The following is a 23118-nucleotide window of genomic DNA, read 5'->3' as shown; positions in this document are numbered from 1 at the left end:
TGTGATCATAGTGAATATTTAAATCTTTTAGTTCCGCTTATCTCCCTCTTTTACATTTTTTATAAAGGTCTTTCCAGATTTGTTTGCACCCCTCCTACTTGTCTTTTGGTATTGACAATCACTATTGCTGTAGATATCAGTGAATAAAAATCCCATTGTAGTCTGCTTAGTGCGGCCCATATCTGGAATATTGTGTTCACTTGTAGTCACCACAGGTTAGGAAGTCATTAATAATTTGGTGAGCATGAATATGAGGACATCCATGTTGGTAAAGAGCTTTGATTCTATGCCATACGAGGACAGGTTGGAGGAACTTGTATTGCTCAGTCCAGAGAAGAGAAGACTCAAGAACATGATGGCAATCTTTAGGTATTTGAAGGGCTGTCATATGGAAACAATATTAGACAGGTTCCATTTGCACCCACAAGGAAAAACCAAGAGCAGTGAGGAGAAGTTGAAAAGAGGAAAACTTAGGCTTGATGTCAGGAAAAGCCTTTGGAAGGTGTAATGGGCAGCCACCAATGTGACAGCTTTGCCTTGGCTGGAGATTGTCAGATAGAGGCTGGCTCACCATTTCTCTGGCACTGTAACTGGAATTCTTTATCATGTATGTGTTGGACTGGGTGGCTGCTGGAGTTTGTCCCACCTCTAAGACTCTTTGATTCATTTGGGAGATGTAAAATTAAGTCCAAACTGTGAGGGCCTCTTGATTTTATCCCAGTTAATTACAAATTCACAAACCCTTTTGGAGGCTGCTGGAAGTAAAGAACCAAGCCAAATCAGGGTGAAATCAGTCACCTAAAATTATATTTTCAAAAGATTCATTCACTTGACAAAAGAAAATGCTCTCTTATTCTTTTGAAGTACTTCTTTCTTTTTCTCTCTCTCTCCTTTTTCTTCTTTCTTTCTCTTTTACTCTTCTTTTCTTCCGTCCCTCCATTGCTCCATCCATTCTTCCTTCCTCTCTTTTTTCTCTCCTTTCATCTTTTCCTCTTCATTTATTTCTCTCTCTTCTTCTCTTCCTCTTAATCTCTTCTTTATTTTTCATTCTTCTCCTTTTCTTTATTTTGTTTCTTCATTCCTTCCTTCTTTCTTTTCTGACTTCCTCCCTCTCTTTCTTCTTCCCTTTTTCCTTCCTTGCCCCCTCTTTTCTTTGTTTCTTTTCTTCCCTCCTTCCTTCTCTTTTCCCCCATTCTTTCTGTCTTTCTGGCATGTGTATATCTATGTGATCACTATCAAGCCATTGTTTTTCTGTTCCTAAAACCCTTCATCATTGTGAAATTATTTCCTAAGTGGAGACTATTTTCATCTCTATGAGCCTATTTTTGTATTTCCAGGATATGGCATTACCTATGATTTGGGCCTCATTATATGTGACATAATGCATGATGGCAACAGCTTTATGATTTCCTGAACTGGAGAACAAAGCAGTAGGATGAGAAAAATGCATTTCCTCTTTGGATTACCTTTCAGTACATCCTAAGATATGCTAGGTGTCACTAGACAATTCAGCTCCTTGCTGTTTAAAATGCTTGTTTTTTCTTGGGTTCACAGGAAGAAAGGGGAAGGCAAGGACAAATGAAAGAAACTTTTTTCTCTAAGCAAGCAAGCGAGCATGTCTCCTTCTGTGTTTTGCCTGTTGCTTCATTCTATAACACAGCCAAATAGATTATTAGGCAAAGTGTGGTGTATTTTTGCTACTTTTACGCATAATATTAATGTAATACCTTTGTATGATCCTTGCTATTTCTTTTATAAATACTGATAATGCTAAATTGTATTTGCCATGATAATGACATCTACCTAGTCATCATTGTTGAAACTGGCAATTCCATTTTAGAGGGATATTTCTCATACTCAGCCAAATCACAAAAAGAATATTTCATTTACATTTGGTTCCCTGTAGGAGATTGCAAATGTATTCTGTGAGTTGTCTTTATCTATAGGGATGCTGCTGACCTAACAGTTTTAACACACACACACACAATTTCCTTGACTAGGAAGATAGAGGAGAACGCTCTCAGTCAGCCTGTGACCCAGTGGGTTCTTCTCAGGGGCCTGCAGTGACAGGATGAGTTATGGCCAAGACTATAGGGATTCTCCTCTTGAGCCAAACGCAATGTTGGGGCAATGGGAGGGTGTGGGATGAGAATGACATTGAGATCATGCCCAAGAGAGTTAGCTTGTCAAGAGAACTTTATTTTGTATGCCCTTAGAGGCCTTCTTTTGCTACCCATTTATTGTTCCCTTGGCATCAATGGAAGGACCTATTTTGGGTGTGGTCAGGGGTCCTCAGGGTTATACCTTAGCATAACCATCTGAATACTTTCTAAAATACCTTCACCTGTACAGAATGCAGCAACTCAAAGGTGTCCCAAATATTCCACATAACCATATCTCTGTACTTTCCCTGGTTAAACACTTTCTACTTTATGCTGCTCTTTATTTAGCAGGGTCTACAATACTATTTTAGAATTAACTTTCAGGCTTAAGGTTGTTGGCATTCAGGGTTCTGCTCAGAGCCTAGCTGTTTAATCAGGCAAACTAGCCAATGCCATTGGTAAAGTGTCTGCAAACCACAGTTCCAGATATTTAGCTTGTGTCTCAGTGAGTCATAGCTACCATTCGGTTTTAAATACCTTCACAACCCTCAAGGGCAACACCTGGGAACACCATAGCAATTACCTATAAAATTGAATCTAGCATGTTTACTTTTTGGAGATGAAAATGCAGTATTGCATTTTTGTCCTTTTCCCCCTCAATTTGCAACAGATGGAAAATTTTCCAGCAGACTGGGTGTGCATTGTTCTTAAGCACAGATAGGATAAGACATATGTGAGCCCTAGGCAAGGTTTGAGCCCTGGTATATTCCTGGCCACCAGAGGCATTGAGCTTTCACTGTATAAACACATGCAATTTGCCTGAGCACACAAGCAGTGCCTACGATATGTGCTATAGTAAATGTAGCCTTCTGACACTAAAAACAAATGCATACATACATATATATGTGTGTGTGTGTGTATACATATGTGTGTATTGTTGTTGTTCAGTTGTTTCAGTCATGTCTGACCCCATTTGGGGTTTTCTTGGTAAAGATACTGGAGTAGTTTGCCATTTCCTTCTCCTGCTCGTTTTATAAATGAAGAAACTTAGGCAAAGGGGGTTAAGTGACTTGCCCAGCCTCACACAGCTATTGTGTGATACCATATTTGAACTCAGGTCTTCCTGATTCCAGCCCCAGTGCTTTTTCCACTGCATAACCTAGGTATATGTACATTTTTATATGTGTGTTATATATGTATTATATATATATATATATATACATATGTATATATGTATGTGTGTATGTGTATATAAATGAATTATTGCTTATTGCCATCATCGAAGGCTTGTCCAACATACAATACCCTATGTTAGTCCCATCTCTAGACTTTACAGAATCACAAAGAAAATATTACTAGGAAGTTGCAAGGGATCCCAGATGTCAATGAGTCCAACCTTTACCTGAATAGGACTTTCCAATAAGTGATCCTTTAGCCTTTGCTTGGGTGTCTCCACTGATAGGGATAATCACTCCCTAGAGAGGTGGCTCCTTCAACTTTCACAACTCATTGTCCTATTGAATAGCTTCCAGTTCCCTCACCATGCTTATGGCCATGCTGACAACTGCAAGCTTCTCTCTCTCTCCACTCCATGTTAATGGCCAAACACAAATGATCATGGATAGCTCGTGTCCCTTGAGTTTCAATTGAAGGAACAGGAGATGTTCTGTGTGGCAAAGAGAAGATTTGGGGATTGGGGGATGAAAATGACAGCTTTCTTCAGGTGTTTGAAGAGCTGACATGAAGAAGTGGAGTTAAACTTATTCTCTTGGGCCTCCATAGGTAGAACTAAAATCATTGAGTGGAAGTTATGAAGATTTACATAAGATTTAGATTTAATATTAGAAAAAAATCCTAGGGATTGGAGCTATCCATAGGTAGAATTGACTATTTTGGGAAGGAATAGGTTTCCCCACACTAGAGGTCTCTAAGCAGAGGCCGAATGATTACTGGAGGCTGTGTTGTAGTAGGAATTCTTTTTTTCAGGAATGGATTAGAGCAGGTGTTTGCTGACATACCTTCCATAACTGAAATGGTGGGTTTCTATAATCTGTGTAGAATCCATCCAACTTATGATTCTTTTCTGAATCTGAGCTCTTATTCTTTTAATGCCAATATTCTCATCATGTTGGCACTTCCCAGACTTAAGTCAACTCAGTTGTTACGTACTTAGGTATCTAGTTTATAAGTATGTACTTCTGTATCTTATGTTCTTAGGTATCTAGTTTATCAGTATAAGGGATAACTAAGACACATATGGCTGGAAAAGAGTATTTCAAAGTGCATCGCATAGAACATTGGTTCCTTAGTTCTTTCCTCAATATGTCACACTAAAACATGTATATACTTGGATGTATATATTACACATTTATGTATACATGGATATATGGATATACGTATGTATATATGTGTATACACTTTGAAAACAGGAAAAAAAATTATCAATTGCCAATTTAACATTGGCTAACCACGTGAATTTGGTTAATGTCAGTCTTTGACACATCTATGAACTTTTTATTGTACATTTTATTATTCAGTCATTTCAGTCATGTCTGGCTCTGTGACTCCATTTGGGGTTTTCTTGGCAGAGATACTGGAGTGGTGTGCCATTTCCTTCTCCAGCTCATTTTACATATGAAGAAACTGAGGTGAACAGGGCTAAGTAACTTGTGTAGGGTCATACAACTGGTTAGTGTCTGAGGCCAGATTTGAACAGAGGTCTTCCTGACTTCGTGCCTGGGGCTCTGCTCACTATGTTACCTAGCTGCCCTTTTGATTGTACCAAATGAGATTTTGTTGTTGGTATACCATCCCCAGGCTTTAAGGAAATGGCAAAAAACCCATCTTCAGAAAAAAAAAATGAGTCTCTTTGATTTAGAAAATTAAAAGCAATGATATCTGCTTCCTGTAACTAGAGATGTGACCTTTCTAAAGTCTCTTCTCTGTCCAGAATTTGTGAGCCCAGAAAACCTATGCACGAGAGACTGTGGATTTCCTTAGATAAGAATTGAATCATACAGCTTCTTTTTGGCAAGAATAATTTATAGGCATTAAGCTTGGTTAACCAACAGAAAATCGGCACTTTAGAGAATCTTGGTTATTTATAACTCAATACTTCCAAAGAATTGTGACTCTATCAATGGATAATCCCTCCTTTAATGCAGATCTCAGCCCCTATGCATCACTGTAGTTATTTTCCAAATATTTCAGAAGTATTCAGTACCTGATGGACTATGTTCTGGAAACAAATCTCTCTGTGCTTCACCTTGCTAAGCTGGTCTTTGGATCATAGACATAAAATCCATCACTAAGCATATCCTCAAAACCTTTTGAACTTGATAAGGAGTTTGGATCTGGAGCTGGAAGAGACCTGAGGGACCATCAAGTTCAGTCTCCTAATTTTACATATATGGAAACTGAAGCCCAGTGACCGTAAGTAACTTGTCCAAGGTCATACTCAGAGGTTCTTTTGGGTATTTGAACCCAGGTCCACTGACTCCAAATTGGCATTTTTTTTCCTGTATGCCACACAATTTCCTAAATTTTCACTTTCTCAGCATACATATCCTTAAAGAACCCTTGACACAATAAAGCATCTTGGTGTGATTTAATGGAGGTTGCAATTTATTCTAAATGGAGTAGATCATTGTTATCAATAGCTATTATAAAATATTCTGAAAATATTTTTCTACATCATTCAAATGTGAGACACCTACATTGAAAAGGAGTATACATGTTAACTTACACCCTCCTGGTTAGCTATGTTGCCACAACGGGATACATGCCTTGGGCCACAACCTTGAGCCTTGAAACCACATATATTCATATTAAACCTCAAAGTGATCATTACCCAATTCCAGAATCCCCAAAGGGAGAGTTGGATTGAAGAAGGGAGAGTAAGAAGGTGCTTGGGAGAAAGAATTGCTGGGAATGACTTGAGCATATGTGTATGAAAGTCAAGTCAAGGAATACCAGTGAATAAAGAAGCTATATAACTCCTTTAAAGGTAGAGATAGCAATTGGAGAAAAAAAAAATCCTTCTTCTGTGAATAATGGAAAAAAACTTGCTGGAGAATAATTTGAAGTTGAGCTATGGGCACAGGGTCACTTTCCTCTTGAGTGTTTCTTTAACAAAGAAGAAGAGAGATGAAAGAAATGAATAATGCTATACTTAATGGCCAAAGGTGCAATACGTTTTCAGGAAGAAATAAAGTTATCCACAGCTCTCATTTTCCTCAACTCTAAAATGAGAATGATAACAAAAACTACCTCTCGGGATTGTTGTGAGGATCGATTGAGATAATATTTGTAAAGTGCTTGGCCCAATGCCTGGCACACAGTAGGCACTATATTAGCGCTTATTGAACTTCCCCTCTCCCCTCCCATGATTATCTCACAGTCTCATCTGGATGCTTCCTCAACAGACAGCTTCTTATCAAGTGGCTAAAACAGCCTTGATGCTTATTTCTCAGTTTCATTTCAATTCAAATTGGGGCTTCACTATTTGATATTTTCTCTTCTAATTTCAGATGACAATACACTGCACGGACCAATTTTTATCCACGAACCAAGCCATGTGATGTTCCCACTGGATTCAGAGGAGAAGAAAGTGAAATTGAATTGTGAAGTTAAGGGGAATCCCAAACCACTTATCAGGTTTGTTGAGTTTAAAGTAAAGGTTACCAGTTTCTCTTATTACTCAATAAAATATTTATTGATCACTTATAATGTATAAGAATGTTATATGTGTATATTTATGTGATGTATATTCAGATGGACATAAATATACACATCTGGTATTTATCACCTGTACTGTGTAGGGTATATACATACACATGAAGAAAATATATACCTGGTGAAATATACATGATGAATACACGTACAATTATACACACAAAAATCATGTCTATGCAAATCTATGCATATGTATATGTATGTATACATATTTATGTATATACACACATACAGATGTGGTTATGTATGATGGGTACACATATGGATATGCACATTCTTACACAGTGTCCCAAAAGTCTTAGTGCATTTTAAAGAGGAGGGACAGAGCTGAGATTTAAATCCAGGTGCTCTATCTCCAGATATGACACCATCCTTCTGCTAAGTGGAAGAGAAAATTAGATTGTCTTTGGGAAACCGTACAGTACTTTTAATGACTACAAACTTCTCTTTGAAATAAAATCCTACTTTTAAAGCTTATAATCTTTTGGTAATTCTATATGTCTAGGAGTCAGGGAATGCCAATCTGGAGAATCTGTCTGGGAGTTAGGGAATGCCAATCTGGACAATCAAAGTTGTGAGATATATGGTGGATATGAGTAGGTTGCAGCAAATTTCCAATTTTAAAAATGTGCTGATGAAGCCTTGTAAAGTATCTCATCACAGAGATGGATGACTGGAAAAAGAGGTGGCCTGGTCATGTAGCAAGAGTGAGGTTTAACCTGAGAGGTCCACAGCTACCCAAGTTAAGTAAGAGATATAAAGGAAGGCCTGTGCTATGTTGGATGCGGTTCCTGTGGAAAACTTATGGAATAATAGGGAAAAGATTCATAGGGGATGCCTAGGAATGGAAAGGTTGGGAACTGCACTTTGGAGCAGGTCCACATGTTGAGGAGATGACTCATATCCATCAAAGTATCAAGGAAGGTATAGTGTAGAGAGTTGTTCCTCTTCATGAGCTCTAATCCAGCCAAAAACACAATGGTCAATATCCCATCTCTATGCCTTTGAACTGGAGTCTCCCATGCCTAAAATGCTTTCTTTGCCCACTTCTGCCATTTAGGATCCTTTGTTTCTCTCCAGACTCAGTTCAGATACTCTCAAGAGAACTTTTCCAGTCTCCCTCCCCTTCCCCTCCCCCACCTTTTCCTCCATTCACCTGTAGCCATTATAAACTTTTTTTTCCAATATAGATATGGCTTCTTCATTTGAATGCAAGCTCATTGAGAGTAAGAACTTTAGAAAGTGCTGTTTTTTCTTTTACATGCCCAGCACTTAACACATTAACATGCAATGATTGACTTGATCTGTGGTTTCATTGGTATAGAGAGATCCTAGATGAAGATCCTCCCTAGACTTATGCAGGTTGGCGCCTTCTCTACAATGGAGGTCTTATGGATATTTTGCCTAGAATACTGAGAGGTTAGGTGACTTTCTTAGGGTCACACAGCCAGTATGTATCAGAAGCAGGATTTGAACTCAAGATGAGATGTCCTGGCTCCACTGTACCTTACAGCTCCTAGTATACAGTAAGCTGTTCAAAAATGCTTATTGATTGAAAGAAGAACAACCATCTCTCCAACCAGTAGTTCATAAGATCAAATATTTAGAGCTGGAAGGGACCCTAGAGACCATAATGTCTAATCCCTTCATTTTAAAAATGAGGAAACTGAGTCACAGAAAGACTAAATAACTGGCCCAGGATCTCCTAACCGATAAGTGTTAGGAGTGAAATTTGAACCTAGGTCTTCCCAACTCCACGTCCCATGTTCTACCCACTATTCCAGTTGCAGTCATACTAATACATGCTTGCTTACGGAAAGTCGTTGAAATTCCTGTTTACCTACTATGTGTGCAAAAAGCAAGAGTGAATTGCACAGAATTATATAATTATTCCCCTGATCCAGATATATTTCTGTGTATATCTTTCAGTGACCCACCCATAGGAAAGTGGCCAGAAGAGTACTGTATCATTTCTAAATGTCCCCTAACCATGTACATCCATGTGCTGTGACTGTTAGCTCCCTGTAGGTTGGGGACAACTTTCTGGAAAAGGTAGATCCATAATATAAAGGCCCTTCTGAGACTGAATCTCTGAGATAACACTTTTCAGATGTTCTCTCCCATCATGTCAGCCCTCATTTTTAAAAGACCCCCATTGTCTTTGGGATAAAATACAAACTCTTCTGGCATTGAAAGCCCTTCACACCATGAAGGGCTGCGTCTCCAGGTTTATGAGGTGTTACTCCTTGTCATATACTCTGTGTTCCAGCTAAATTGGCCTGTTGATTCTTCCTTTTATGTAATATTTCATCTCCCATCTCTGCCTTTTTTATGCTGTCACTCATACCTTGAATGTCTTCACTTCTGCCCCAAAGAATCCCTCATTCCCTTTACCTCCTACACAAGGCCTTTCTTGATCACCACAGTTATTGGGGCTCCATTTTCTAAAATTACTTTGTATATATGTTACTACACGTATATATGCCATTTGCCTCCAAAGGAATGCAAGCTCCTTGAGGGCATTTTCATTTTGATGCTTTCATTAGGACCACCATTGTTTGTCAAATGAATCAATTAATTGATTGATTATTCCACTGGAGAAAGTCCAAATAAGCTAATATAGCAAACATCCCTCATTCTTAGTGAAATACCAAGATGTATCATTGGCTCCTGTATTCTCCAAAAGCTTCCTCCATTGCTTCCGTAGTCCTAATTTTCCTAATTAGGCTGTGTAACCCTGGCATTTAACCCCTTGAGCCTCAGTTTCCTAACCTGTAAAATGAGAGGATCTTTGGTATCCCCACTGGACCTGTGATTCTGTGATATTATAAAATCACTTAATTTTTTCTAATTGCCTCAGACCACTCCCTAACTAAGTCTTTTAAGATAGACTTGTTGAATCTTGCCTTGGTTCCCAACACTGGCAAAAACACAGATGCTTTCCATGTTTATATATGGCCCATGGAGCAGGCCCATTTCCAGACCTGTAGAATCACCTTCACCTTTACCTTTCCATGCTTTAAATGTAAAAGAAAACAAAATCCATAGTGTGTGTGTGGGGGGGGTGGAGAATGTCCTATTTAAAGTTGACACACTCCATTTTTCCCCCAATAGTGACCTTTAACATTGCTGTGATAACTTAACATTATTTGGTATTGGGATTTTGCCTTGTTGCTTAATAGGAAGAATATAATGTAAAGACAATTATTCCTTTAAAGCCCACCAGGAAGAAAGTCAAGCAAGAAAACTTTTGATGAAATGCACCCAGAAAGGTGAACAGGGGAACCTGGGGCATTTCATTCATTGCTCCATTGCCAATTTTCTTCTACAATTTTTGTAAAAGCAGGTTGGTGTCTGCATGAGCTTTAAGAAAAATTTAAAAATTCTTCTAGGGGATGCAAAGATCATGGAAAAGAATGGAGGAAGCAGTTTCTACTGCAGCAGTGTCTTTCTTCCTGTAGTATTTCAGTCTTCTGGTTAACTTAGAGAAGGGAGGGAAGGTACTGTTAGGACAGATCCCAAGGTTATCTACTCAGCAGGCTGCTTCAATCACATTTCCTTCATAGACACCCCATCTAACCCCTACACATTGTACTTTTCTCTCCATTGAGCTTCCCCTTTCCATTGTCCCCATTCCCTTGATTTTAAATGAGCTGACCCAAGCCCAGAAAAGATGAAACAGTTCTGACTCACTAACATGCCAGAAAGCAATAGCATTCCTGAGGACATGTGACATCATTCACCCTATCTCCACATGGGCCCTCCAGGAAGGATGACTTCAAGTCTTTAGCTGAAGTTTGAGCTCTATGGTAGGCCCACTTTCTACTGTGACATTGGCACTTAATTGAACCTGGAAACACAAAGCTCAAATCAGCCAAGTTTCCCCCAACCCATTGAGTCAAGTTGAAATAGTTTGTAGAGAGAGAGGGCCCAACTGGCAGTAACTCCTCCTTGCTAAGAACATTTCTGTCTGTGTATCTAGAACTTCACAAAGAAAGGAATTCAATGAAGCCAGACTCCTACTGTGTGAGGGTTCCCCAGGGGACTGATGAATCTGCCCATGAATTCTCCTAGCATGTCATGACTGGAGGGCATCTCCACCTGTGCCATCATATCTACATTGTTTCTGAAGTGCTAGGGCCCATGAAGCACCATACAGACCGTGAACAAAGTAGGAGATTTTTCAAGAGGTTTTTATTTTTTTAAATTCTCAGTCAAATAAGTAACTGAATGCAGGGCATGTTGAAATGAATAGGGACTATATTGTCATAGAAGACCTGGCAAGGTTTTGTTCTAGAGAGTGCAAAGAATTACACAGAAAACACTTTTTCTCCAAATAATTCCCTTTACTATTCACATAAAAAACAGTTCTTGTATATAAAACAATCAAGCAGACCAAAATCAAATGCTTTCTACAGACCATTTTGTATAGAATGACCAGTGGCGACAGACCAATAAAGTCATTCTCATTACTCCCTCAGCTGCTTTCCTGATGAGATACCAATTCTAGGTCCCAAACTCTAATCACAGTTCACATTATGTTGCAGTTTCTTCTGTGAGTTTTCAGAATTGTCATACTGAATGGGTCTGCTACTGTTTGAAGTGAGAGCCAGGGTGGAGGCCTGCTCAGCTGATTGAAAAGAAAATGTCCAATGGGAAATCTCTCGCAAGTGAAAACTATTTTTATCCCATTAGATGTGAGCTCCTTGAGATTGAGAGCAGGGACTGTCTTTTGTCTTTCTTTGAGTCCTGAGTGTTTAGCCCAGTGCCTGACATGTAATAGGTGATTAATAAATGTTCATTGACTGATATTTTAAAAAAGGCAGCATATAATGCTCATAATATTATAAAACTCCTTCCAAATACTCAGTATGTGTCTTTAATGTATCTATTTATAAACATGTTGTGCCCCCATACACATAGCCCAACAAGCACATTAGAAAGTATTTTATTGGTCTTTATTATAAGAGAGAGTATGGCCTAGTAGATAGGGGGCCAGCCTAGGAATCAGGAAGAACCTGGTTTCAAGCCCCACTTATGAAACATCTAGCTGGATAACCCCATGTAAGTCACCTAATATATCCAGGAACTCTCCAAAGTACTAGAATAGGTGCTGATCTTTAGAGTTCTCTATATAAAAGAAATCACAAGTTTAACCCTATCTCTAACTCCCTCGATACCTAGCTAGCTTTCAGCACAGAGACTAGCACTTAGTAAGCAACAAATAAATGTGGGTTGATTTATTTCTCCATTTAATAGGAAGATGCTTGCATTGTATTTGGAGATTTACTCCTCAAATGTAATATATAATAATGTAATTATAGAGACACCTAGGTGGAACATTGACTAGAGTATCGGACCTGGAGTCAGGAAGACCTAAGTTCAAATGCAGCCTCAGATACTTACAAGCTATGTGACCCTGGTCAAGCCACAACTTCTGCCTTACTCAGTGTCCTCATCTACAAAATGGGGACCATTAAAATATTACCTCCCAGAGTTGTTGTGAGAATGGATTGGGATGATAATTGTAAAATGCTTAGCAGGGTTCCTGGTACATAGTAGGTACTTGATAAATCTTCATTCCGTTCCCAAATGCCTCCAAAGTCTAAATTACAGATAACAATACAAATAGATGTCACCATGGAATATTACTATGGTATTCCATGAACTCGATTTACATAGCACCAAGTATCCAGGCAAAAGGTGAACTATGTAGGTCAATATGTAGGTCTATGTTTGGTGTCCATGATGTCAAATATACCGTCATTTATGAATACTCCAATTCTAAATTCATTTGCCTTTTTATCCAGTCTACATCCAATGCTCACCTATTTCAGTGATGTGCTTGACGCAGCCTTAGAATCTCCAGGTCTTGACCTTTGCTTCTTCCTCATTGCTCATCCCGAACTATGGGGAAGTAAGTACTAAAATGTACTTTTTCCATGTCCTGTTCTTGGGTTGCCTGTGAATGTTGGAGAAAATCAAAACCCCACATTGATGGGATCCATCATGTTTTCATCTTGTCTAACTCACCCCTAGGCAGGCCCTCCCTCCTAAGTATTTGGCCTTCTTTGGTGTTATTAATTCCCTGCCAATTCCCCACAGCAAGCATAAAGGATAGCTGTGTGTGGAGAGAGGCTGGAAACAGGGAGAACCATTAGGAGGCTGTTTTTATCATCCAGGATACAAAGGATGAAGGCTTGACCTAGTATGGTAACTACATGAATGGAGAGAAGTAGATGATGATAAGAGTGGTTGTAGTAGCAGAACTGAGAAGATTTGGGCCACTGATCAAATATGGTGGATGACAGAAAATGAAGCATCAACCAAAGGCAAAACTTTACTGCATTTACCTAACGTCTGTATGTAACCACAGAACTGAAAACAATAGTAAATACATATTTTGCATCTGATTGCTCAGCAGTTCATCAAATTGACATATGATTGAGCAGGCTTCCTCACACATTCAGTATAAGCCTGCTGTTTTACAGTAAGGTTCTTTTTCAGTTGTATTATGGTCTAAGCCTACTCAATTAGGCTTCAAATCCTGTCTTTTGGCATTTACTTGCTGTGCGACCTTGGGTAATTACTTCTCCGGGCCTCAGTTTGTTGTTCTTTTCATTTTGAAAATTTGAAATTTGGGCTAAATGATCCTTAATATACCTTCCAGTATATCCACTGTCCAGTATGGGACAGTGCTTCAATTTAATCAGATATTCAGCAATAATAGGATAATGGATGTAGGACTAAGAGAGGCCCTACTTGTCATTAAGTCCAATGTCCTCAATTTACAGGTGAGAAGAATAAAGCTCAAATTGCTTGCCCAGGACCAAAGAAGCTCTAAGTGGTGTCTTCTGAATCCATTCCAATGTACTACACAGCTTCTATCTATATGCATGTGATTGATTCAGTCAGTCTAGAATGTCGTTACAGAATTTAAAGAAACAGACATCCATTCAGAAAGAGCCAGAGACAGACAGAGACAGAGAAACAGAAAGACAGAGACAGAGAGAGGGATATACTTTCTCGGGAAAGGTGCCCTGGTCTGGAAAGAATCATTGGGTCACAAGAGCTGGATTCAAGTCCCAACTATTACATGTAATAGTTTAAGGATTAATGTCTCAGAATATACATTTCCTCATCTATAAAATGAAAATAATACTTGAACTATATATGTTACAGGGCTATTATAATGAAGATACTTTCTAAAACTTAAAGCATTTAGGTTCCTGGCATATAGTAAGTACTTAATAAATCCTTATTTATTGATGATATAAATGTGAGCTATTATTACTAAATAATTGCTTAATATTTTATTGTAAGCTGAAAAATGTTACAATTGTGATTATTCAGAAAAATGCAGTATGGAAATTATAAATGATGTTGAAGATATCATAAAATGTCTAGCATATTACCTAGTCACAAATATAATTGTTTAAAATGGCATTGAATCTTTTTTAAATATATTGCTTGGTCAGAAAATTCTAGGATCTTTCCAAGATTGAGGCAGTTTGAATTTTCAAATTGGTTTAAAAAATCAGAAATAGTATTGTGTGCTATTTATATTTTCTATGTTTCAGACAATTCAGAAATATTGATTAAAATTATAAGAATTTATCTACTGGCATTTTTCTACCATAGGTGGAAGTTAAATGGAACAGATGTTGACATTGGTATGGATTTCCGCTACAGTGTGGTTGAAGGCAGCTTGTTGATCAATAACCCCAATAAAACCCAAGATGCTGGAACATACCAGTGCATAGCAACAAACTCATTTGGAACAATTGTGAGCAAGGAAGCAAAACTCCAGTTTGCTTGTAAGTAGCAATTAAATCACGTGGCAAAAACAGTATTGCATTTCTGTACCATTATGCCAAGAAACAGTAAAAACCATTCCTTTAAAGAGAAGACACAAATATTTTTTAATTTGTTGTATAATGTTATTTTCTAAGACGTCTCATTTTATTTGGAAAATATCATGATTTGTAGGATAATTTGTTAAATCTGAGTGGGAAGAGAAAGTTCTATTTTTATGAGTGTTGAGATATTTTGGTGGCGTGTTGCTTTGTATGCACTTCCTATCCAGCTAGGGAGTGAGGAAAGCCACCTGGTAACTGAGAATAGTTTATAACTATTTTAATCACTAGACTGTGATGGTGGTTAATGGCTTTAAAGATGCAAACACACACAAACTATATTTTGAAATAGTAAATTCATAATAGATTCTATGAGCAGGTGGGACAGGGGTAGCCTTCATTTCAGCAGATCTGGTGGAAACTGAAGGTTTGGCCACATTTTAAAAAAGGGTTTTCTGTTTGCATGATTAGGAATTTCCTAGTGTAACATCAGGCACCATTGGTAGTCTACTAATGCCAAAAGTATCATAATTGCAAAGTCTAACAGCCATAACATTGTAGAACATTCTCATTAACAAAAGCCTTTCAGGTTTTACAACATCAAATATAACTAATATCCAGTGCTTTAATCTATTATTGCCATTCAGATGCATTTTCATTAGCAGAGAAATGAATTTTCCGAGTAGTATGTATGTGTGAATTTCAGGATTGTATTATTTGTACATGGCTGCTAAGATATTGCTTCTAAATATTCTTAGGAGTAGGGATTGATAGAAGGATAACATGACTGATTGAAAGTTTGGTATGTTACAAACTCCCACATGCCATTGATATGAATCCAAACTCCCCAATGTCTTTCACTTCTTGAATTGAAGTCAGCTCTTCACCATTGTCAAGTTCTTTGGATAGCAAATTTAGCCATCTTTCCAATGTAACATGCTATCTTGGTGCATAAGTTGGACTTTAAGTCAATATGCTAAGTCCTATGATAGCATCACTGTGGGAACTCTCTCCAAAGATACAGCTCATAACCCATTTGTAGCCTTATAACTTATTGTTAAAATACATTACTTATATTCTTAGAGAGTTGTCTTAGACTCAGAAAAGTTAAATAACTTAACTTCAGTCACATAGCTAATAAAAGAGACAAGCAGAATTTGAACCCAGAGCTTGTTGACTTTAGGTCCTTTGCTCTTTTCATTATGCCATGGTGCTTCTGACTGGACTTTATAGTTCTACTGAAACAGGCTAAAATGGCATAACCATTCTTAGCATTCATGCTGTTGGTTCCCTTATATATTATCTAAAATGTACAGATGATACAGATTTACATAATATGGATTTTAGGTATCCCCTCCCAATCCTGTATTTGTATGAATTTATTTTATCTTTACCTAAATCCAGTTTTATTTATTTCTATTAAATCTCATCAGAGTTCATGGTTTGTGAACCATGCTTCAGCATTGTTTGTCTCTTATTCTAGCCCATGGAGATAATTGGGACTCCTGATTCTATCATACAGTATTTTTGCTATGACTCCCAGCATTATGTCACCTGCAAATTTGATAGTCATGACTTGCAATTCTTCATCGAAGTCACAGATAAAAATGTTTAGCAAGACAGAACCAAGTAAAGAACGCTGCAGGCCATTCCAGCTGACACTGATTGATTGGCCAACACTCATTCAGTACTGTGGCTCATTTTAGTTTGACAAACATTTAAGTGCCTGCTGTGTGCAGAGTAGGCCTCACTAGGCCCTGAAAGAAATGTAGTGTTTAGAGACCAACTGGTCCCTGCCCTCATGGAGCATACAGCGAAATAGAGGAATATGGCATATACTCAAATGACAGTAACATGAAATAATAAATTAGCAAACAAAGGCCTATGGTGAAGTCCAAGAGTCATGGCTCTTAGAAAGGATAAGGGAAGGCCTTTTAAAGAAAGCATCACTTGACTTGGCCTTTAAGGGACTGGGAGAAATTCAATAAGTAATAAGTGGAGAAAAGGAGAGGGCATTCCTGGTATCGTAAAGAGAATGAGCAAAGTTGACAAAGTGTAAACATGCACAGTTTATATGGCACAACAGGTAGTCAAATTTGGCTACATCATTAATTGTGTGGAGAGAACTAATATGGGATGTCATCAGAGAAGTAGGGTGATACCAGATGGTGGGGGACATTGATTTCCAGACAAAGGAGTCTGAACTTGATTCAATAGGCAATAAAGAGCTATTGAAGAATTTTGATCAGAAGATTGAAAATAATTCTGGCATCGATTTGAATATGGTTGGAGGGAGGGGTAGTTAAGAAGGAACATAGAGATAAATTCCATTAGTTGTGGTGGAGTTAATGGGGTCCATACATAGGGTGGTAATAATTGAAGAGGAGATATATTACAAAGGTAAAATTGACAGAATTTCATAACTGAGAGGAAGGGGAGAAAGAAGAGTCTGAGAAAACACTAGGGTTCCAAATCTAATCTACCGTGTAAATTGTGATTCCTCTAAAAGAAAAAGTGAATTCAGAAAAAGGAAGACATTTTGGTGAAAAAGGTTAGCTGATGTTAAAAATCTTAAGTTGGAAGAGCTGTTGGGACATAAGTTGGGGCTATCTAGTTGACAGTTGGAGATGTGAGACTGGCGCTCTAGAGAGAGGTCCAAGTTGGAGAACAGATTTGGAAATCGTTTGCATCGATGTAATAGTTGATGTGGGAATAAGTGAAATTTTCCAGGAGGAGGAGGAAGAGAAGGGAGATGAGGATAGGACTTCAGGGAACATCCACTTTAAAGAGTTGGGAAGAGGACAAGGAGACAATCAAAGAGACAGAGAAACAATTATAAAGGTTGGGGGGAAAAGTCCAGAAGAGTATCATTGTCTTAAAGCAAAGGAGAAGAGATTATCCGGGGGGGGGGGTCTGGCGTTCCATAGATAGGTCAAGGAGGAAGAGGATTGAAAAAGGCCTTTGGATTTAGTGATTAGGACAGCCTTGGTAACCTTGGAGAGTAATTTCCATGTAATCTAGGGGATAGAAATTAAAATGAAGAGGATAACAGAATGGCAAGTTAAGTAAAGCCATCAAGTAGAAACTTTTTTAAAGCAGTTTTACAATGAAAAAAAAAAGATAGGACAATGGCCATATAGTGAAGAGGGAGTCAAGGGAAGCTTCTTTATCTTCTCTTTCCCATCTACCTGGGGAAATTGCCACTTTGATCTTTCCTTGCCTCTCTCTCATCTTTAATTTATCCCTATCCCCATCAAGGAAGAAGCATGAAAGAGCAATAAGAGTTCTATTTTTAAGTTTTTCTTTATTTTTAACTTATCTAATAAAACAGGCATTTCCATAACATAGTATAAAAAATGATTGCACATGGTACTGCCAATCTATTATGTACTATTTGCTATTCCTTTTAAATATGTAATAAAGTTAACATGTCAATTTCTCTTTTTTCTTTTTTTTTCCTTCCCTATGTCTGAGTCCACATCTCATCTCTGATGCTTACTACCCACATGACCTTGGGAAAGTCACTTGAACTCCTTGGGCCTCGATTCCTTAACTGTAAATAAAAGGAAGGAATTGGTTGGACTGTCTCTGAGGTTCCTTCTAGCTCTAGAGTTCTGATCCTAATGGGTACTCTAACCTACTAGTGACTATAATGACTCAGTTTCTCCTGTCAACAAATGGGCTCAGCTTAAGCTATTATCTCTTTCAGTTCATAGTTTTTATAGCTAATTTTCTAGGAAGTGCCTACACTTGACTACCACTTCCATTTCTTCATGGCTCACTCATTCTTTGTACCGTTGTACCTTAACCTATGATCCCAGTAGTCTACTGCTCTCTTAAAAGCTACCAATGATCTCTTAATTGCTAAGTCAAATAAATTTCTAAGTCTACCTCTCTGACATTTCAACAACTGTTGACTATTGCTATGGTTGACCAGGCCCTTCTCCTGGATATCTCTTCTCCTTTGGTTTCCATATTAATTCTTTCTCTCAGTTCTTTTCCTACTTCACCTTCTGCTGCACTCACTCCCCTTTGTGTGTTCCCCCAAAGGTTCTCTCTCCTAAACTTCTGCCTGTCATAATTTCAGATGGATGTCCTAGCATCTCAAATTCAATATATCCAAAAGAGACCTTATCATCCCCACTTCCTAAATTTCCCCAGGCACAAACTTCCTTGTTCCCTTGATGCCACCATCTTCCAAAGTATCCAAGTTCGAAAACTTGACCTCATCTTTGAATCTCCTCTCTTATTCTCATTTTCAAAAAGCTACCAAGTCTGTGGGCCATTGGTTTAAAGATGCCTTAACAATTAAGGGATCATAGGATCATAGGTTTACAGCCAGAAGGCCCTTCTAATCCAGCCCTTTTATTTTAATGATTAGAAAACTGAGGCCTAGAGAGATTAGTAACTTGTTCAAGATAGCAAAGGTCTGTAAGATCATAGATTTAGAGCTAGAAAGGACTTTAGAGTCCAATGAGTCCATTCTTCTCATTCTACCAGCAAGAAAATTAATTCATACAGAGCTTAAGTGACTTGACCAATGTCATTGGGCTAGTAAATATCTGAATTTGTTTTGGAACCTAGGACTGCCTTACTACAAGTCCAGTGTCATAGCCCTTATACCAGGCTATCTCTCAAATAGTAAGTGATAAAACCATGACTTAACCCCAGGTGCTGTGAAATCAAATCAAGCATGTTTTTCACTAAAACACACTCTGTCTGACTGGGCTTTCTAGACAGCCTGGCATCTTGCCCTAATCATATTCTAAACTGTGAGATGGAGAAGTGCCTTAGGGGTGAGGGGAAGAGGGTACAAGGATAGACCCAGAAGTTATAGGGATGTAACGTTATCTTTCTGCCTTGTCCCTGAATAGTAGGGTGTGGCCTGGGAACCCTGACATGAACATGATTGTTAGTGAAGAAAAGACATCACAGCTCACCCAAAGCATTTCTTTTAATCCATCAATAATTGTGGTCATTCAAAAGGGACATACTTCTTTACCTGCTGCCCTATATTATACAATTAGAAAGATTTGCAGCCTATTTATAAAATAAAGAAGGCTTCTGAGCAACTGAAAGAGCTATCCCAAAGCTCATGCACTAAATCAATGCATGTTAATTAGAGACAGCTGGTGACACAGTGGCTAGAGCACTGGACCTGGAGTCAGGAATACCTGAGCTCAAATCTAGCTTCAGATACTTATTAGCCATGTGACCCTGAGCTAATCACTTAACCACGATCTGCCTCAGTTTCCATAGCTACAAAAATGGCATAATACTAGCACCAATCTCCCAGTGTTGTCATAAGGATAAAATGATATATTTGTAAAACACTCTGCTAACCTTAAAGTGCTATAAGCTATGAGTATTATTTGACCCACCCTTATTGACTCATTTAAAATAATAATTCTTTCTAAGTTTGATAACAATCTACTTTCCCAGCCTGTAGGTGTTTTGAAATAGAAAACATTAAGGGGTGAAGGAAAGCAGGCATAGTAATAGCAAGATCAGCAACAGCTTGGGATAACAGTTAACACACTGGCATTGAAGGAACCATGTTGAAAACAAAAATACATATAACTGTATTGAGATGGCACTGTGCATATGCACACAGGCAGAGAGGAGAGAGAGAGAGAGAGAGAGAGAGAGAGATGGGGGTGTGGGTGGAGGGTAGGGGATGGGTATATGTGGGTATGCAATTCCATTATTTAAAGAAGCAAGGGAGTTGTTGATCAATATTTTAAGCCAATATGTTTCAAATAAAGAAAACTAAATTATTTGAAGAATTAGATTAAGTTATATGCATATTGTACACATGCATGCACACATGTGCATGTACACACACACACATCCTATGGAATAATTCCCTTACACAAACTCACAATTTTGCAGCTCAAATCCCCATAAGCACTATGCCTCTCAGATTCTAGGGTTAACCTAGTGTGGCTGTGCTGTTATTCAAAAGTCTCTACTGGTGTGCTTCTCATTAAATCAGACAGTAGATACAATTAGCTCTTAGCAAAAGCATTTTACTGAGATAGAATAGTAAGAATACTAGCTAATAAACATTCTCCCCATAATACTCAAGTTCACTTTCTCACAAACATAATGTTGGTCACGGTTCTTAAGTCTTTCATAGTTGTTCATTTTTACAATGTTATTATTGTTGAAATTATTCTCTCGGTTGTGCTCTATGAATATTCGTCATAAGGGTAACTTTTTTTCTATCTTAATTTAGAAGGAGAGAGGACAGGAAGAAAAGGTAACAAATAGCTGTAACTTTTTTAAAAAAATAAAACTTAGTGACGATAAAACTAATACTCAAAATACCCATGAGAATAGACTCTAATTTGAGTATAATTATAGTGAATAATATGTAGCATTCTTATGTAACAAAGACAGCTCATGACTTCTGGTACTGCAGGGCCTAAGAGTTGTTTCTTTACTTATTCAGCTCCACTTTGGTGCAGCATCTTTGCTGGACAGATTGTTCATCTAAGTTCCCAGGATCTTCTCCACAGCTGGCTCTGTCCTCTGCTGCCAGAAGCCCTTCCTTGAATCTGTTCTTTCCTTCAATTGACCATTTCTCTGAATCCTTGTCTCTCTCAAGTGTTTGTCTCCACTTCCTCTCCTGGAGGCAGTGTCTTCTACCAGACCAGAATCTCACTTTCATAACTATGTGAATATCATATGTGGATAAGGCAAGGAGAGAAAAATTCCTTCCTTTTCCTTCCCCTGCCTTCCACAAAATTTCCTCCACAGATAGGTCCTAGCTTGCAATTCCTTGAAACTCTTCAACTCTGAAATTCACCCAGAGCTTAACTACATAAAGCACTCAGAGACAGGGATAATTTGTTTGTGAAGCCAATTGCATTATCCCTTTCTTGACTCAATCAGAGTTGTCCATACCTCCTGAAAAGATATGTTTCTGTATACAATTTACCACTTCTTTGAAGACTTGTAATTCCATTCAGAGACATCTATGACTACAGCTGCGGTGAAGAGAGAATCCACTTCCTTACATGTAGAAAATTATTTAGAGAATATTCCATTCCCTTACAATACTAAAAAAAAGTGAGTTGCCATTGTTGAGTTGATGTAATGAAAATAGCATCGAGCTGGTAGTCGTTAAGATCTAAGTTCAAAATTTATTGCATGGGATCTTGCCCAAGACACTTGATCTCTTAGGCCTCAGTTTCCTTAGCTATCATATGAAGAGTTCAGATTAAATGGTTTCTAAGGTGCCTCTTAGCTTTAGGTCTATGACCTTATAATCCTAAAGGAATTTCCAGATCAAGCTAACAGATTTGTAGGACTGTGAGTCTTTGCTTGAGACTTTTGAAAGCATCTCCCTACAGAGGATGTGCTTTTATTGATAGATATTTCCTTGGAGGGAAAACATATTCTAAGTCTCTCTCCCTCATGCCATTCATAAAGTTCTCTTCTACTTGGTCACTCTTCTAAGCTCGACATCATCTCATTCCTCCTGAATTTGTCCTCATGCTCCATAACCTATTGACTATTCTCTCATTTCACATACCAAATAATTCCTCAATTATAAATGCTAACTTCCTTCCGTACTCTTTCATCCACCTCACTCAGAGGTTAATGTCTCTTTTACTATACCTAACACCAATAGCAAAGGTATTGATTGGAACTTCTTATATAATCATAGACACTCACTAGCAACATGGAAGATCAAGGTCCTCTTGGCTCCAAGGCCAACTCTCTACCTCCTACACCATGCTGCCCCTCAAAGCGTTTCTATAACTTGGATAAAGATAAACAGTATTTTTCCCCAAATGTAGCACCCTTTATAGGTGTCTTTCTGCAACTCCTACTTGTCACTGAAAGTTTGCATACCCTTAGGGCGGATGACCAATTACTTACTCCCAGATCTAGGATATCCCTGGGGGGAGGGGAGGTTTCTAAGATTTCTAGTAGTATTGATCACAATCTCCCCCATAATGTGTGGTCCCTACTGACTATCAGCAAGAGTCAACTAGCATTTCAAAGAGGTCAATGTGAAACATTTCCTCCTAAAAATCCAGAGCACCATCTTCCAAAAGTATATACAGAGTCTAGAGGAAGAATGAGCTTAGAATATGGTAGTTGAAAGCTACATGTGTGGAGAACACACTTAGTCCAAGAATAAACTCACAGTTCTTGGTTTTTGGATTCCTCTCTTGAATATATAACCAGCATTCTTTTATGGTTCAAGTGCCATATGCCTTGAATCATCTGTGTCTATATTTGTTCATATTTGTCTTTGGCTTGTGCCTCATTCTGTTCTCTCTCTGCACTATCCTACTGGTCCCTTCTCTGTGAATGTATGCTAAATGGGTGGGAGGTGAGATAGAGAGAGGAATAAAATATTCTTCTCCTCCAAAAGTGTTTGACTTGAAATCCTTAACTCCAGAACTGAA

General features: G+C 38.2%; 1 protein-coding gene across 1 annotated transcript in view; it reads left to right on the top strand.

Annotated features, from left to right (window-relative positions):
- CNTN4 (contactin 4) overlaps positions 1–23118 on the top strand; it is a 537580-nt gene that overhangs the window by 149805 nt on the left and 364657 nt on the right. Inside the window, exons 2-3 of the mRNA XM_036739098.1 lie at positions 6632–6758; positions 14478–14653. Coding sequence (XP_036594993.1) covers positions 6632–6758; positions 14478–14653 — 303 coding nt within the window. The remainder of the gene's footprint in view (positions 1–6631; positions 6759–14477; positions 14654–23118) is intronic.

The sequence above is a fragment of the Trichosurus vulpecula genome, chromosome 9 (assembly GCF_011100635.1).
Source record: "Trichosurus vulpecula isolate mTriVul1 chromosome 9, mTriVul1.pri, whole genome shotgun sequence".
NCBI classification, from domain to species: domain Eukaryota; kingdom Metazoa; phylum Chordata; class Mammalia; order Diprotodontia; family Phalangeridae; genus Trichosurus; species Trichosurus vulpecula.
The sequence above is the reverse complement of the archived record's forward strand: the minus strand, read 5'-3'. Positions and strand labels throughout refer to the sequence as shown.